The 18,720-nt window shown below is 39.5% G+C and overlaps 1 protein-coding gene across 17 annotated transcripts in view; it reads right to left on the bottom strand.

The window, feature by feature from the left end:
- Positions 1 to 18,720, bottom strand: part of SFMBT1 (Scm like with four mbt domains 1) — a 120,825-nt gene that overhangs the window by 24,248 nt on the left and 77,857 nt on the right. For all 17 annotated transcript variants that reach the window (XM_059161166.1, XM_059161160.1, XM_059161164.1 and 14 more), the window contains 6 exons: positions 15,879 to 16,119; positions 7,224 to 7,312; positions 4,579 to 4,825; positions 3,764 to 3,858; positions 2,960 to 3,061; positions 1,381 to 1,531 (listed from right to left, as the gene is read on the bottom strand). In XM_059161166.1, coding sequence (XP_059017149.1) covers positions 1,381 to 1,531; positions 2,960 to 3,061; positions 3,764 to 3,858; positions 4,579 to 4,825; positions 7,224 to 7,312; positions 15,879 to 16,119 — 925 coding nt within the window. The remainder of the gene's footprint in view (positions 1 to 1,380; positions 1,532 to 2,959; positions 3,062 to 3,763; positions 3,859 to 4,578; positions 4,826 to 7,223; positions 7,313 to 15,878; positions 16,120 to 18,720) is intronic.

The raw sequence follows: 18,720 nt of genomic DNA on the forward strand, positions 1-18,720 counted from the left end.
GACAGATGAGCAGTCTGTAGCAATGCTGAAAGTTCCAATACCTTTAATAATTGCTTTTCCTTTTCACATAAAGGCAGCAGGTAAGATAAAGAACTTGGGATATCCAGCCTTCTAGAACAGCAGGAACTTCCTCCTGCAGGCTTGTGCCCTCCTGCCACCACCTCCAGGCAGGCATGCCCACTCTCTGTTCACAGATGGGAGAACCTGGGAGGTTCCATTACGGTTTTCTCCTACTTGCTCCTTGAAGGAACCTTTGTACTCACTTCTGTCTCCCCAGTCACAGAGAAGCCCAATGCCTAGATCATAGCAAACATTCCACACATGTTTGTTGGATGAATGGAGGCTGAATAAACAGCAAAAGGATCTGAATTTATGACTCTTGTTAACACAGAAGAGTACTTCTATTCCAGCATTCAGCATTTAGAAAGTGAAGCTGTGTTCACCAAAAGTCTACTAATAAAGGATACACAGACTGCCAATCAAATAATTTGAAGTGCTAATACAAAAGCCAGATTAACATTTAACATGTCCAGATATCGTCAGTTAAAAAATATTAAAAATTTCAATCAAGGTTAACTACCGTCATATTTAAGAGCCTTGATTAAAGGACCAATGATCATATTTTGCAGGGGCGTCTGGGTGGCTCAGTCAGTTAAGCATCTGACTCTTGATCTCAAGGTCGTCAGATCAAGCCCCATGTGGGCTCTGCACTGGGCATGGAGCCTGCTTGAGATTCTCTCTCTCCCTCTGACCCTCCCCACCCCAGCCCCCACTCACATGCTCTCTCTAAATAGAATCCTAAAAAATATATAAAAAGATTTTGTAAAGTTGCAAACACCAGGAAAATGAGTTACTGCTTTCCTATCTACAGCTTCTCTGAGTCCTGCTCTTAATCATAAACCTTTCTCTGAAGTCTAATGAGCCTCACTCCGGAGGGATGCCCAGAAACCAAAAAATCACAGTCATGTGCCTCCTACCTTCCAGCTCTGGCCCTGAGGCATTTTCTCGTATGCCAGCTCCTGACACTCCCTGTACGCCCTCCCCTCACTCCTCTGCGCTCTCACAACAGACACAGAAGGGAGCAAACTAGGAGCCCGCATGAAACCCTAGGCTGTTATGAAGACATATTTGTCAAGGTCGGAGGACAGAACATACTTAATATTTAATAGTTTTTTAGCTTAACTTAAAACTTGCAAATATGTAAATATATGGAATCAAGGCCTTCATTTGTACTTGTCTTGGGACCCAAAAATGTTAAGGACAGGCTCGGGCAAGGAAGAGAGAGAGAAACACACAAAAAAGATCCAGGTGATACCATCTGATAAATCCTTCTCAAAAAGAAGCCCATAATGAACAATTCAGAACAGAACAACTACTTACCAGGAGGGGGGCTGATGTGTAAACCATTCTTCAGACTCCACTGCACGGGGAAAATACCAGAACTGTCAGCATGACACACAAAAGATCGCCGGGCATGATTCTCTGGTCGCAAATCATCCATTTCCACCAGGAAGTACTTCTCATCAAAAACCTGCGTATACAATAGAACAGACAACACAGGCCAATGGTTTTAAAATGAAGGACACGTGTGTGTCATTTCCTTGGCGGGGACAAACATGTTACAAAACTGCACAGCCACACTGGGTGTAAAGAACACTACGCACCGGGACGCCTGGGAGGCTCAATTGGTTGGACGACTGCCTTCGGCTCAGGTCATGATCCTGGAGTCCCGGGATCGAGTCCCGCATCAGACTCCCAGCTCCATGGGGAGTCTGCTTCTCTCTCTGACCTTCTCCTCGTTCATGCTCTCTCTCACTATCTCTCTCTCAAGTAAATAAATAAAATATTAAAAAAAAAAAAAAAAAAAAAAAAAAAGAACACTACGCACCACAACAGGCGCTGTTCTCATTAAATGCTTTTCATGCGTTAACTCAGTTTTAATCCTCCTTACAACATAAGGTAGGTACCATGATCAACCCCATTCTTGAAAGTAAGGAAATGGGATTTAAAAAGAGGTTAAACAACTTGCCCCATTTTACCCAGCAAGAAAGAATGAGAACCTGGGTTCAAATCTAATAATTTGGACTCCAAACAAAACTTAGTTTAGGCTGAGTGAGGAGTCCAGCACAACTTGTACAGTGGATTTCTGGGTCCTAGCCTAGTTTCAAATGTCAAAAAGGTTTTATTAACCCGCTCCAGCTCCTTGCCACCCCACGGCCCTTCAGTCTCCAGAAGGGGCCTTCTGACCCCACTGCAGGTTCAGAATCCCTCCCTGTTCTTAGAATAATCTTCTCCTAAGACCAAATAAATAAATAAATAAAAATTAAATCTCAAGACGTCCGCATCCAAGCGACCACTCCTCTAGTCACACCTGTCTTCTGGCTCTACTCTGGGTCAGTGGGCTCCAATCCTGAACTAACCCCTTGTCTTATGCCTTGGGTCAGTCACAGAGTTACCAGGGCCTGACAACCTGCCCATCTCCTGTGCTTACTCCCTAGGAGCCTTACTTTTGTCAACCTTCCAAAAGACTGGACCCCGGACTCCATTCTGGAGCAATCCTGGACAGAGCTCATGACACAGACCACCTGCCCCACCCCCACATGAGTCCTGTACCTGGGTGGACACTGACACTGTTGCCTGTGCCCAGACTTCTCAGACACCGAGGCCTGCCTGCTGGATAAGTGCCCTCTGGTTATGTATCACAAGGCCTGCCCCACAGACCACACCCCACTACTCGGGTGCCCACGCTGTGGTTGGCTGGGGTGACCAGGCCCAGAAGAAGGAATGGGCCACAGAGAATCGGACAGTACAAATACAAAATGTGCATAGAAGTCATTCTAGCGTTGCTTAGGAGAAACATGGCTCAGAGTAGCAGAGCCTGAAAACCAAAACTCTAACCACTTTCCTAAACAAGTCACCCCTGCAGGTATTCATACCAAGAGAGTTGTCCCTCTTTTACCTTAACAACTGTAGCAGGAGAGATCTCAAAAGGAGACCAGGGGTCCACAGCTTCCAACTTCATATTTACAGAGAATGAATGAGTGCTAATAACTTGTTTGTCCTGAAATGCAAACACCAAGAGGGAATAAAAATACAGTATTTTCACATTCACTTTATACTCATATATAGCTGAATACTACTCTTAATTAATTAAAATAGAACTGCCCAGTTCCTGGTACATAATTTAATCCTGTATTTTCTTTCCTGGAAAAAATTATTCAGAAACAAAAACACAGGAAGTACTCCTACTCCCTGTATTTGGTACACAAAAGCCACCTGGAAGAAAACAAGTTTATTTTATAACAAGTTGGGGCTATGTAGTTAAGAGTGGAAAAGAAGGGGCACCTGGGTGGCTCAGGGGTTAAGCCTCTGCCTTCAACCCAGGTCATGATCTCCGGGTCTGGGGGTTGAGCCTAGCATCGGGCTCTCTACTCAGCAGGGAGCCTGCTTCCCCCCCACCCCCTGCCTGCCTCTCTGCCCACTTGTGATCTCTCTGTCAAATAAATAAATAAAATCTTTAAAAAAAAAAAAAAAAGAGTGGAAAAGAAAAGACTCAAATGGTTTTAGAGAATGTTGGGAGAAAACATAGACTACTTTTAGAAGAAAAGCAGGATCCCCAACACTCCAGTCTTCAAACCTTTCTTCCTTCAGACACCCCAGCATTCTCACTGACCCCCTGGGTTACTGTCCACTTTGCGCCTCCCCTGACTGCCAGACCCTGCTGTGAGAAGGTGGGCACCAATCTGTCCTGTTTTGTTTTTACCTTAAATAAGTATGATGGTAATGGCTCCTCCTCCTCCTCTTTCACTTTAGCCAAGATCTCCTGCCACTCAGCTTCATTCTTCAGATGCCGGATGGCTTTTATAAAACAAGACAGGACATTTTAAGTGAGGAGAATGTACACACGTTCTATTTGTTCTGAAAGCATTCACGTAAACAGAAAAGTCACTTTCCATGGGGAAAAGAAAGGGCTCCAGAGGACTTACACAATCTGCACTCACACAACCTGCACCCTGACTTTAGGACTTTGTCCCCTCTGTTGAGAGCTGAGTAGTAAGCCTGGGCAAAATCCCTGCAGCAAGATCAGAAGGACTGCTGCAGGCCACAAAATCGCGTAAGCCCCCAAGGGAAGCACAGAAGTGCAGACTGCTTTAAACCGAAACTCTGGTTTTGAGATTATTGTCATTTCCTCTAGTTAACAATTCTCTCTGAACCAAGACCTATCCTAAGACCTATCCTACCCTCCTGTACCTAGCTAAATGCTACCTGGAAAATTTTTCATCAATTTTGGTAAGGGGTCAGTATGAGTTGGGGAGTGCAGGAGTCCATAAGGTACATCAAGATGTGTGGCAAATTACTAAATTAATAAAACAAAAGAAAAATAGGCACTTAAATATGTGATGGGTTTTTTTTTTTTGCAATTACTACTGTCTATTAAAAGTGTCTATTACACTTTTATAATACACAGTATCATACTATTTTTCAGTCTTGTCAATGTTAGTAAAAACATAACAACGTTAGTAAAAACATAACATTAACATAACAGTTAGAAGAAAAATGTTATATAGACATCTTCACCTGATGGGGGCTGAAGCTCATATCCCTGTTGAGCAGCCCAACCAACGTGATGAAGAAACGGGTCCAAGTAATACAACCAATGCTCGAAATTGTCAGAACTTTCAAGTCCTTCATAACGCAGCTTCAGCCTTCCCCCAATGTTTTCCACTACAGTAACAATCCAAGTGCTTAATGAGTCCCGGAAAGCTTGACATTCTAGCCTGGAGCCTGGAGCAATGAGATCTAAAGGATTCCTCCCGTTGCGGAGCTGTAGGTACAAGAGGTGAAAACGATTATGAGAAGCTCACACAGTATTTTAAAAAGTCAAGCTGTAAAGGATCTTCAATGAGCCTTTTTATTTCTACCCACTCAAAACCATGACACTGAAAGGCCTAGTATCATACAAGTCTCTACAGTATTATTTCCAGATGACATGAAAATGTGTACCTTAAAGAAAATTCTACTTATAATGCAATGAAACTATTTTAACAGACCTCTGTCTCTAGGACTATGTTGTATAGTGTCATCTAGTAAAAAATTTTAAATTATCATCATTACTTAGTCTGATTGTAAAAGCAAATACGATCACCATTAAACAAAAATCGAACATGGCAAAAGTCAAAATCCCTCACAATACCACCTCTGAGAAAGAACCATGGTGAACAGCCCGGCGCCCACGCTGAACCTGGGTTTTCTACACACTAGTCAACATCTACCTGTGTCTGTCTCTCTCATGTTTTTTGAAAAAAACAGGGACACTGTATACTCTTTCAATTCATGTTTGCCACTTAATACCTCACGGCTATCTTTCTATTATAGCACATATAAATCTTCTTCATTCCCTTACACTGTTCTACTGATATTCTGTGTTATAAATGGGCAGCAATTTATCCACTTATCTACTCATGGCACTTCAGCTGTTTCTGATTTTTTACTCATTTCGCAACAATGTTCCTATCAACAGAGTGTTTTGATTATGCTGATGGAATAGAAAAGTTTAATTATCACTCTCTAGATACATATTAAAAGCTACAATAGGGATGCCTGGGTGGCTCAGTCGGTTTAAGCATCTGCCTTCGGCTCTGGTCAAGATCCCGGAGTCCTGGGATCCAACCCCACACAGGGTTCCCTGCTCAGAGGGGTCTGCCTCTTCTTCTCCCTCTACCCCTCACTCATGCACACACACACACACACTCTCTCTCTCTCTCGCAAATAATCTTTTTTTTAAAAAGCTAGAATAAGGAATAAAAGGGAATGCTGATTCCAATGCCTTCACTTAACCATTTCTTAATATTCAAACTTTTTTTTTTCGCTAATAAGAATGGCTCTGCAACACCTACATATTCATATATATGCAAAAGAACATGAACAAATGGAAGAACACATTCACAGCTAAAAATCAGGATGGCAGAATCAAGGTCAATGTAGAGCTGGATATCTATTAAATCATTTGTTCAAGATTTCATTCATTCATTAAAATTTTACTCAGTGTTTGTTTAGTGTGTGCCAGGACCTGGCTAAGCATAAGGAAATGAATCAGAGGATAAAATATAAAGTTCAGCTGAGAGTATCTGTCAATCAAGTTTTAAAGGGGAATGTGAACGGATCACAGAATGAGATGTAAGAGTCAAAACTATCAAACATGTAGAAAATATAGCAGTAAATCTTTGTAACCCTGCATTAACAAAGCCTAATCAGAAACCAAAAGTATAAGCAACAAGAACAATAAAATAGATAAACTGGAGTACATCAAAATAAACTTTTGTGCCGCAAACAGTATCATTAAGAAAGTGAAAAGACAGTCCACGAAATACTCTGGAAATCATGTGTCTGACCTGGACTTGTTACCAGACATAAGGAGCTCTTACAGTTCTGTACTAAAAAGACCACCCATTTAAAAAATGGGCAAAGACACTTCCCCAGAGAAGATATACAAATGGCAAACAGTACAGAAAAATATATTCAACATCATTTGTCATTAGGAAAATGCAACTCAAAATGAGAAACTGCTTCATATTCAGTAGCATAGCTATAACCCAAAGAGAGTAACAAGTGTTGGCAAAAATGTAGAGAAATTGGAATGTTCATACATTGCATTTCACATATGCCACAAAGAATGTAACTGGTATGACAGAAAGTGACAAAATAGAACTTAGAAATGTCACAACCAATAAACGGATTTCATAAAAACAAGAAATCTATATTATATTCACTAACAAGCTTAAAAGCTATACTAATTTAAAAGGACTGTTGAAGGCAGGTAGGTGGTAAGAATACAACAGGTCCGCTATCTTCTGAGCAAAACAAAAGGGAGTCTCAAGTCACCTGGGGTGGGAGTTAAAATTCCTGAAGTGAAATCAGCACCTGCTCGATGACAGAGAGCCCCAAGAGGCCACATTTTCCAATTTCATAAAAGAATCTGGAAAACTAGATTTTTATGTGTTAGCAACAAATTCAGAACATTTTAAGCACTAAGTAAGGCACCAGTTGGCAAGCTGTGAGGATAAGTTTAAACCCACCAACACCCATTGTCTAGGTCTGTAGTAACAATGCTTATTTGCATTAGAGTGATAAACGAGTAACCAATTTTAAGATTCCTTGGACAGGAAATATCACTGAAGATGAGAAGAGTTTTCCACACTGATTCTGCAAGCAATAATACTCACGCCTTCGAGAAGTGGAACAGGAGGGCTACACGCTCCCATCAGGGTCTGCCGCAGAAACTCATCCCAATCAGACACTTTATCTCTGATGCCTAGATGAGGGGATAAATGAGTGATTACTCATAACGTCAGCTACAGAACACAGAGAAACTAAACTCAACCAAATACAGAGAAGTTAAACCACTGAAAGTGATTTATTTGTACTTTTAATATCTGACTCCAACGTATTACTTCTTTCAGAGCTTTAAAAAAAATCCCCGTCTCAATAGATATACTTCCTCATTAGTTTAATAGGAGGTACACACAAAACAACGAGAATATAGCAACAGGTAGTTGGGCCCAGTTTTTTTTTTTTTTTTTTAAGATTTTATTTATTTGAGAGAGAGTGACAGAGAGCACAAGCAGGGAAGAGAGGGAGAAGCAGACTCCCCGCCGAGCAGGGAGACCAATGCAGGACTCCGTCCCAGGACCTTAGGATCATGACCCGAGTTGAAGGCAGATGCTTAACTAACTGAACCACCCAGGTGCCCCAGCTGGGCCCAATTTTATCCAAAAATTAACTACTTTCTTTTTTTTTATGATGGGAATCCTCAGATATATATAAAAGTAGAGAAAATAGTATAATGACGACAGGCACCCCAGCTTTCACAACTGTCACTTCATGGTCAGTCTTTCCAGAGGTGGTTGGCAAACTACAACCTGGGGGCTAACTTTGGCCTATTGTCTATTTATAATTAAAGTTTTATTGGAACACAGTTCCATTTGTTTACACACTGTCTGCGGCTGCTTTACACTAAAAGGTAACATTAGGTAGCTGTTACAGGATCACATGGTCTGTAAAGCCTAAAATATTTACTGTCTGGTCCTCTTACAGGTACTTTGCCAATCCCTGATGATCTATACCCTCACACAGTCTGCCCCACTCAACCACAAACTATTTAAGAGCCAACTTCTAACATCACATAATTGTATCATATAATTTCATCCAGTTTAATCTCAGTATTTATTTCTAAAGATTTTTATTTATATATTTGAGAGACAGAGTACATGAGAAGGGAAAAGGCAGAGAGAGAGAGAGAGAGAGAATCTCGAGCAGACTCCCCACTGTGCAGAGTGTGAGATGGGGCTCAGTCCCATGACCCATGAGACCTTGACCCGAGCTGAAATCACAAGCTGGACACTTAACCCACTGAGGCACCCAGGCACCCTAGTATGTATTTCTGAAAGAAAATAACTTCTGATATAAATACAACAATATCACACCTTTAAAAATTAATAATTCTTCAACAAAAAAAATCTAGTCCAAAATTTAAATTTATCCAGATGACTGATAAACAGTTTTTCCAATTTGCTTGGTCAAATCAGGATCCCAATGAGATACATAATACTGCAAATGGCTGATATACTGCTCAAGTCTGTTTTAATCCATATGCTGTTTCTCCCCCTCCAACTCCCTACTCTCTCTCTCTTTTTCTAGCAGCGTATTTGCTGTTGAGAGAGAGCCTTTTGTCTGTTTAGAGTTCTTCTTCTTCTTTTTTTTTTTAAAGATTTTATTTATTTACTTGAGAGAGAGACAGTGAGAGAGAGCATGAACGAGGAGAAGGTCAGAGAGAGAAGCAGACTCCCCATGGAGCTGGGAGTCCGATGCGGGACTCAATCCCGGGACTCCAGGATCATGACCCGAGCCGAAGGCAGTCGTCCAACCAACTGAGCCACCCAGGCGTCCCTGTTTAGAGTTCTTCTGAGTCTGCTTTTACTGGTTGCCTCCCTGTACGTGGGTAACCAGCTGCTCCATTAACCTCTGTACTTTCTATAAATCAGTACTTAGGGTTATAGGCTTGATCAAATTCAGACATCTTTTTTGGGAGGGGGCCACTGTCGAGAACAGTTCGTGAGTGGAGCTGTAACCTTCTACCATGTCCATCAAGAAGCACAATCACTCTGGTTGTCTCCTTTTGTGGTGTTAGCAGCTTTTTTTTTTTTTTTTTAAGATTTTATTTATTTATTTATTTGACAGAGATCACAAGTAGGCAGAGAGGCAGGCGGAAAGAGAGGAAGGGAAGCAGGCTCCCCGTGAGCAGAGAGCCCGATGCGGGGCTCTATCCCAAGACCCTGGGATCATGACCTGAGCCGAAGGCAGAGGCTTTAATCCACTGAGCCACCCAGGTGCCCCGTGGTGTTAGCAGCTTTTAATGGTCACTGCATAGATACACTGATTCATTAGAGACTAAAAATGGTGATTTTTCCATCATCCCTTTTTTTGTTTACTAACGAAAATATTCTATAAAGAAAACTTTCACTTCTTCAACTAGTTCATTACCCTGAGGTGTAGTTCACAGAAAAAAGCCAGGATATATGTTTGATTCTCTTTATCCTTCCCTGTATTTATCAGCCTTCAAAATCATCAGTGGCTTCCCTAGTATCTTCCAAAGGCAATCAGTGAGCGTTCTGTTTACAAGTCTCACTGGGAAACTATTGGCTATATCACATAAGACATGTTCCAGGTCACTGTAGCTATTGTCTTACTGATGCTTATACTGTCCTGTCTTTAACCACAAGAATCTCTTTTGACACATGACCCTAGTAAACAGTTAGTGACATCTTTCCTACTTTTGGTATGAATGGTGTCCCAGGCTCAGCTTGTACATTACCTGCCCCTGTCCAGGAATCAGCTCCTTCTCCAAGGAGCAATAACTTACTCAGGTAAAATGGTATTTAGAGGTCATAATTAGGGTGCCGAGGGTGCTCATTTTTTAATATTCTTTATACTGTTTGTGTTTCTAGACCTTTTCAGTATCTAGAATAGTATCTTCCCCTTTTTTTTTTTTTTTAAAGATTTTATTTATTTATTTGACAGAGAGAAATCACAAGTAGATGGAGAGGCAGGCAGAGAGAGAGAGAGGGAAGCAGGCTCTCTGCTGAGCAGAGAGCCCGATGCGGGACTCGATCCCAGGACTCTGAGATCATGACCTGAGCCGAAGGCAGCAGCTTAACCCACTGAGCCACCCAGGTGCCCAGTATCTTCCCTTTTTTAAAAGACATAAACCATATTAGGAGTTCATATTGATACTTCCAATACAAATTCATCAAGACATTGTTTCTACTTAACTTCATTTATCCAACTTCTGTTTTCTTTCTTTCCTGCTAAAAGCCCTAGCTCTCATACATTTCATTATGACTTGATCCCACAATACCTGCATATTACTTCAAAATAACATTAATTTTGCCACTAACAATGATGACCAAAAACAGCTTACTTTTGTTTTTGTGATTATGGTATACCCCTAATAGGAATGTACATTTAAATTACTGTATCTGAAAGCCAATGAAGTAATTCTCTGAATGATCACTTCATAATCTCCATACACAGTTACATTTCTATGCTGCTTGTATTTTTATTTTTTAGAAATTTTATTTAAAATTTAATTTTGTTTTATAATTATATAAAATACATAGTTCAAAATTCAAATTTACAAAATAGGTACATTCAGAAAACCTAGCTTCTATCCCTGGCCCCCCCTTCATTCCACTACCTTCCTTCCCCACAGGTAACTTTTTTTTTCCTTAAAGATTTTATTTATTTATTTGAGAGAGCAGGTGAGAGAGAGAGAGAGCATGTGAGCGTGAGTGGGGGAAAGGGCAGAGGGAGAGGGAGAAGCCGGCTCCCCACTGAGCAGGGAGTCCAATGCAGGGACTCAATCCCAGGACCCTGACATGAACTGAGCTGAAGGCAGACACTTAACTGAATGAGCCACCGGGGCTCCTCCTCCCACAGGAAACCTTTTTAATAGACTTACCCTTTTATTTTTTAAAAATGAACTTCACAAAACAAACATAAAAAATGAACTTCACATATACACATTCATATGCTTCCTCTTCCATTCTTCATACATTTTTCTCTTTTCAAGAAACAAGATAACCAGAACACTCCATGACTATATGTAGATGGTCACCTTTTTTTTTTTAACCATGCACTGCAGCTTTTATCATTATAAAGTTTCCCTTTTATCTCACAATGCTTTCTGATCTTTATGAAATACCAAGACTTACACTCCTACTTTCTTTTCTATTTGATTTGATTTTTGTATATCTTTGTCCATCCCTGTATTTTAATCCTTGCAGAATCTCTCCATTAGGTGGGTCTCCTGTACAGCACATGAGTGGGTTTTGCAGGGGTGCATGGGTGGCTCAGCTGGTTAAGTGTCTGCCTTTGGTTCAAGTCATGATCCTGGGGTTCTGGGGTCGAGCCCTGCATGTGGCTACCAGCTCAGTGGGAAGCCTTCCTCTCCTTCTGTCCCTCACTCTTCTCTCCCTCTCTCTCAAATAAATAAATTAAATTAAATTAAATTTTTAAAAGTGCGTTTTATTTTCTGAGTGAACCTGAACTATATTTTTACTTTTAATAGAAGACTAAGCCCATTAATGTTTACGGATGTTATCAAAAGGTATGCCCTCGAAGGAAAAAATGAAACAAGATGGGATCAGGAGGGAGACAAGAGACAAGAGACTCTTAATCTCATAAAACAAACTGAGGGTTCCTGGGGATCGGGGTAGGGAGAGGATGGTTGGGTTATGGACATTGGGGAAGGTATGTGCTACGGTGAGTGCTGTGAAGTATGTAAGCCTGGCGATTCACATACCTGTACCCCTGGGGCTAATAATACATTATACGTTAATAAAAAATAGAAAATTTTTAAAAAAGATAGGTCCTCAATTTTGTCATATTGTTAAATATAAGTTACTGATGTGTGTGTGTGTCTGTGCAGGCTCTCACTATGTGATCTATTTTATTTGAACATACATGTTTTTTAAAATCTATTTTTTGGCATTTAGAAAGGTTTGTGTTTCTGTTCTTCTGTATATACTTAGTATATACTAGTACCTTCATATAACACTTTAGTTCTATTCTTGGACTATTTTCCATTTCTTTGTTCTCTAAACAGCACTACATTAGCCAAAACCTCTTTTTTCTCCTCTTCTTTACCATCTCATTTCATGTAATTGTCATTTACTCTCAATTAACTTAAAAGATAATTAGTTAAAAAAAATAAATAATAAAAGGTAATTCATTTAACTACTGTGCAGTAAAGCTGGTTTTTTGAAAAGGCAGCAAGTGAGGCTTACCACAATGCACACGCCCTCCCCCACCCACCATCGACAGCCTCACAGGTTTACAGTTACACTGTATCTGTACTGTCAGATCATGGAGCCATTACATACTACTACATTGTCTCCTCTGGAACATTCCTTTAGTTCCAAGTTCTACAGCTACACATATATTTAATGTCTCATTCATTCACAGTTCTTATGCTAATGTCTCTTCTTCATTCACTTGGTTTTCTGAAGCTCATTCCCCAATGGATGTGTTAGGAAGGGTCCACAGGAACACTGTTCCTGAATCTTCACATCTTCCTAAGAGTCGGTTTATAGCCTTTATACCTGAAGTTCAGTGTGGCCAGACGTAAAACCTGTATCTCATAGGCTCTTTTACTGAATTTCTTGACTATGTTACCCTAATATCTTTTATCATAAAGTACTATTGTTTGTCTGATAACAATCTTGTTTCCCCTCCTTTTCAAGAAATTTGGGACTTTTGCCTGAATAACGAAGGGATTTTATTTTACTTTAAAGTAAATGTTCAAGTGTCAGGGGCACCTCAGTGGCTCAGTCAGTTAAGCGTCTACCTTCAATTCAGCTCAGGTCATGGTCTCAGGGTCCTGGGATCGAATCTGACATCGGGCTCCCTGCTCAGTGGGGAGCCTGCTTCTCCCTCTGCCCGTCCCTCCTGCTCATTTTCTCTAATAAATAAGTAAATAAATAAAATCTTAAAAATTACCTGTTCAAGTGTCACTTGAACACACCTTGATATAGCTGTTCTCGATTTTCCTGTGCGCAAGTGAGCCCTTTTTATATGTATTTTAGTCAAGTTTTCTTGAATGAAAGTTCATAGTACTTTATTGTTTCACTGTGGTGGTTTTCTTCAAGGACTCTACCCCGAGCCTTTTTTCTTTCCTCATTTCTTTTTTTTTTTTTTTTTAAGATTTTTATTTATTTGTTAGAGAGAGAGAGAAATACAGAGCACAAGCACAGGCAGACAGAGTGGCAGGCTAGAGGCAGAGGGAGAAGCAGGCTCCCTGCCAAGCAAGGAGCCCGATGTGGGACTCGATCCCAGGACTCTGAGATCATGACCTGAGCTGAAGGCAGCCGCTTAACCAACTGAGCCACCCAGGCATCCCCTCATTTCTTTTTTATTTTAAAAATTTTCTTCCTTTTCACCCTCCATTTCTCTTCAGCTATTATCCATGGTAGGTTTGTTCCTGAGTTCACATTAACTTAGTCTTCATTTCCAGTATTTTTTTATTTCTAGTTCTTGTCTAATTCCTACTTTTTCTCTTTTCAAATCTCCCTTTTTTCCATCTCATTTCTGAATTTTTATAAATTTTATTTATACTTTTTCTCACTGTTTCTATCATTGTTACTACTTTCTCTTAGTTGGTTCTTTGAAATTTTTTTGGTGACACAATGTTCAACTCTTTTGTGGTTATGTTTCTCTGGAACAATGTTACTCCACCATTCTCTCCACGCTCTCCCACTCACTCTTTCCTTATAATAACCTTGTATCCAACTAAAATCATTTAAATTAGATGCATGCATTTTCCTAGACTCTCATGATGAGATGGTAGGCCAGTAGCTTCATGTCTCTAGAGCTTCCTCTTAAAACGTTTTTTCACAAAGCACTTAAAATATGGCAGTCAGGGGCTACTGGGTGGCTCAGTCGGTTAAGCCTCCAACACTTGGTTTTAGCTCAGGTCCTGATCTCAAGGTCCTGGGACCGTGCCCCACATGAGGCTATGGGCTCAGCTTGGGGTTTTTTCTCCCTTTCCCATCCAACCCCCAGTTCTCTCTCTCTCAAAATAAATAAATAAATCTTTAAAGAGAAAAAAGGCTTCTAAGAAGCCCACAAACCCCCAAGGACCCTAACACCTAAATCTTCATTTCAAAATACCATTCTTCACCAAAGAAGCCAGGACTTCTTGAAGAAATGGCTGTTTTCAGGGAAGAGTTTCTTGAGCTAAAACATAAGGAACTACTCAAAAAATGATGGGAACATAACAAAGGACGCATCAGCCAGCTTAAAGGGGTGGCCACTTGCCAAATTCAAAATAAATAATGACAGTAAGGGATTATAACCCACTGAGTAAAGTAAGAATCATGAGTCTACCCTCACACACATACACAATTGTATGTATGTAAATGGAGGAAAAGGAAAGCTCTTTCTCTTGTAGAAAGCCTATTATGTTATGTAGGCAGAATTAGAAAACACTATTTGGTAAACATTAGAATAACAGTTGTTTCAGATAAAAATGATAAATCAGTGCTAACAATAGTGGATAAAAGTTTGAAGAGTGATGAGATATTTACATTATCTCAAAGTATCTTCCTATAAGATACTTATTTAGGGATATAAAAGTAATTTTATTCCACCTTATATCAAATTTTTTTATTCCACCTTATATCAAAAACACCAAGAAAGACAAAGAAAGTTTAGGGAAACTAAAAAGACATGACAATGAAATACAATGTATTATCCTGGACTGAATCCTGGACCAGGAAAAGAAACAAGGCATAACCAGTATTATTGAGAAAATTGGCCCATTAACTTTCAAAAACGTCAAAGTCATGAAAGACAAAAACTAAGAAACTATTCCAAATTAAAGGAATCTTACGAGATATGACAACTGAATGTGACATATGATCTGGGATTTTCTTTTACTATAAAAACATTATGGATAAAAACTAAATAAGATCTACAGATTAAATTACAGTGTTATACCAAAGTTAATTTCCTTATTTTGTTATTTTATTATGCTAATGAATGTCCTTATTAGTACACGAAGGTAGGAATAAAAGGGCATCGTGCCTACAACTGACTCTCAAATGATTCATTGAAAAATCACACACGCGTGTGTATATGAGAGGCAGAGGGATGGAGAACATAAACTTGGTAAAACATCAACATTTAGGGGAAAATGGCAAAAAGTCTCTAAGAATTTTCTCTACTATTTTTGCAACTTATCTGTAAAGCTGAAATTACATCAAAATAAGTAGCTGGAAGAAAAACATGTAAGATCTGGTATTTTTTAAACCTGAAGCCTTCTTTCCCTTTCTCCATCTTTACATGACCTTCCTCCTCCTCCTGTCCTATTGTCTCTGTCCCGCTCAATTTGGATTCTACTCCCAGTAAGGGTCTTTCCTGGAAGGGAACTTCAGGTGACTCATTTTAAGAACTCACAGGTCCCAGATCACTGAGGGGTGAGAAGAGGCAGGAAAATAAAATCAGAAGAGAATCAACAGCACAGCAATCTGGCCTAACTACTTCAAGACAAACAGACCTACAAGTCCCAAACTCAAAGAGCCTCACAGTTTTACAGGATGATATAAAACTGATGCTTCCTAGGAGTATCATAAAAAATCAAGGCTTTACGAAGCCTCCAAAATAATTTTTAAAGATAGGGAAATGTGCATTATTCCTTATCAATATTTTCACTCAAAATGCTAACCCCAGGCAGTTAGAAAAACACATGCGGAAGATCGAAAACCTCAAGGTTGTGCACACAGCAGTACCATATCATGTCTTGCGAGCAAGTATTTGATTACCTTCTGGGGCTTCAAGGGTCTTCTTATTCTGCTCACACCACCCAATGGGGTAGAGGTCGGCCTTCCTGATGTCACACCAGAAGTCGGCCCTCCGGTCCTCCCCGTAGCCATCATAGCGGAGAAGCAGCAGCTGCTCACAGGTGGTGATGATGGTGGCAACCCAGTAGGTTTCAGGGTCTGTCTTCACAGCCACCTCTAGTTTCATCCCAGGAGCAAATCCATTTTGCAAACGTGTGTCCACCTGAACAGGGAAATGTTATTAACCACCAGATAGGTACCTCAAATGAGTATTTCTTTAGGCAAAATTCTTTTTTAAAACTTACAATTATGAAACACTAAATGAAATAAAACCTTCTCAAGGGAAACCTGAGAAAACTCCAATTCTAACTCACAGCAGTGATCCAAACAGAACAGAGAACAGCGCACTGTTCTGTTCCTGCCGACGCCGAAGGAATTTTAATAGAACTCAGTATTTTCACCAAAGCAGCCTACTATGATTATAGAAAATGTTTTCTATTCAGTACATAAATCGCTGAATGTTCACTATTTTAGTAACCTTCAACACATTATGTTTTCAAGAGTGATTTCTCCATCCTTCAGAAAAATTTATGAGGCTAAAAAAGGGGAAGGACAGAAACAGCTATAATGATAATATATTAGTATAATATATGCCATATGTAGGGGCCACACCTCCCAGCTTCCCTGAAACAGTCTATGTTTATACCTGTTATCCTTGAATAATAATTAATAATGCCCTGTTTCTCTCTCAAAGTGTCCTAATTCAGATGATAAATTATATGGTCACAAAGGCAAAGGTGAGCAATTCTGAACTATTATTTCATGTGTATACAAAGATTAAATACATACATATATTGTGGGAAATGAGAGCCACATTTCTCACTGTGGGATTAAGAAGTAAAAATAAGGAGAGAGCAGATCAGCACAATCCTGGTGGCGCTTAGCTGGAATCGGGAGCATCTGAATGAGGTCAAAATGACAGACAGAGAATAGTACACAGATGTGCACATATGTGGGTGCTAATACATTTCCTAGATCTGTGAATTGACAGGGACTCTAAGTAATGATACTCATCAGCAAAAAGCAAACTTAGTGTACAAATTCTTCATTTATAAATGCCATCCTCCAATGAAAAAGAACACGGGCTCCATGGAGAAATGAATGATTCTACTTCCGGAGCAGAAAAAACACATGAAGTGCCTAGAATATCTTGTGATGCCAGAAAGTAAGGAAATGCTCCAAAAGTGATGGGAGCATTTAGAAAGGACATGGGAGCCAACCAGAAAGATCTCCCAATGTTCATATTAGGGACAATGTGAGCAATAAAATAGTAAAAGTAATGGGTTATAACCCATAGATTTAAACAATACCCATGAGTCCATACTGTAAAAAATAATTAACAATAAAGGGATAGATTCTTAGAGTAATAAAAGACCAATTAATAAATACAGAGAAAAATGACAGAAACAGAAAACAGGAGCTCCTGGGTGGCTCAGTCAGTTGAACGTCTGCCTTCAGCTAAGGTCATGATCCCAGGGTCCTGGGATCGAGACCTGCATTGGGCTCCTGGCTCAGAGGGAGTCTGTTTCACCCTCTCCCTCTGCTCCCTCCCCACTTGTGTTCACACTCTCATGCTCTCTCTCTCTCTCTCAAATAAAATCTTAAAGAAAAAATCAGATTGTCAATGTCTACCTAAATTTTTTTGGTATTTGACATGGGTTGCAGTGTATCTACGATCTATTTGGGGAGAACTGACATCTTTATAATAGTGAATCTACCATTACATAAACAACGTATATTCCTTCATTTTATGGCTTGAAGTTACTTTACAAATTTTTGTTACATTTATTCCTGGCCATTTAATGTTTTTATGCTATTGTAATCACATCTTTCAGTTTCCACTTTTCTTTGACCCCAGTATACAGAAATATAATAGATATACAATGGATATATATATATATATATATATATGCATATACATGTGTGTGTATATATACACATACATACATACATATACATATATGAGAGAGGGAGAGGGAGAGGGAGAGAATCTTAAGCAGGCTCCACACCAGTGAGGAGTCCAACATGGGGCTTGATCTCACAACCCTGAGATCATGATCTGAGCTGAAATCAAGAGTCGGACACTCAACAAACTGAGCCACCCAGGTGACCCTAGAAACATAATAGATTTTTTATGCTACCTTGTTTCTAACAATCTTGCTAAAGTTGGTCATTAATTTTATATCTGTAAATAATGACATTTTTTCCTTTCTTCCCAATTTTTATACATTTTAATAGTTCTTCTTATTGTACTAGTCAGAACCTATAACACAAAATCAAACAGAAGTCATATTAGACAACACCTTCATCTTGTTCTGTATTTAAAAGAAGGTATGCATCATATTACTATTAATAAAGTTTGCTATAGATTTTTTTATAGATATCCTTCAACAAATTAAAGATATTCCCATCTATAGTTTACTAAGAGTTTTCTTTGTATCATGAGTGCATGTGGAATTTTATCAAATATTTTTCTCTATATAGTGAGTTATAATGTGATTTTTCTCCTTTATTCTGCTTATGTGGTCAATTATGCTCTTCAAATATATTTTCCTCACTTTCTTGTCTCCTGAGATTCTAATTATACAAGCATTAAGCTTTTTTTTATACTGTCTACAGCACTGGATGCTCTGGTCTGGACTTTTTCCACTTTTCCTCTCTTTATATTTCAAGTCTGGGCAATTTATATTGACTTATCTTCAAGTATACTGATTCCTAATTTGTGAGGTCTACAAGTCTGCAATAAGCCTGTCACAGGCATTCA

Source organism: Mustela lutreola, chromosome 2 (assembly GCF_030435805.1).
Source record: "Mustela lutreola isolate mMusLut2 chromosome 2, mMusLut2.pri, whole genome shotgun sequence".
NCBI lineage: Eukaryota > Metazoa > Chordata > Mammalia > Carnivora > Mustelidae > Mustela > Mustela lutreola.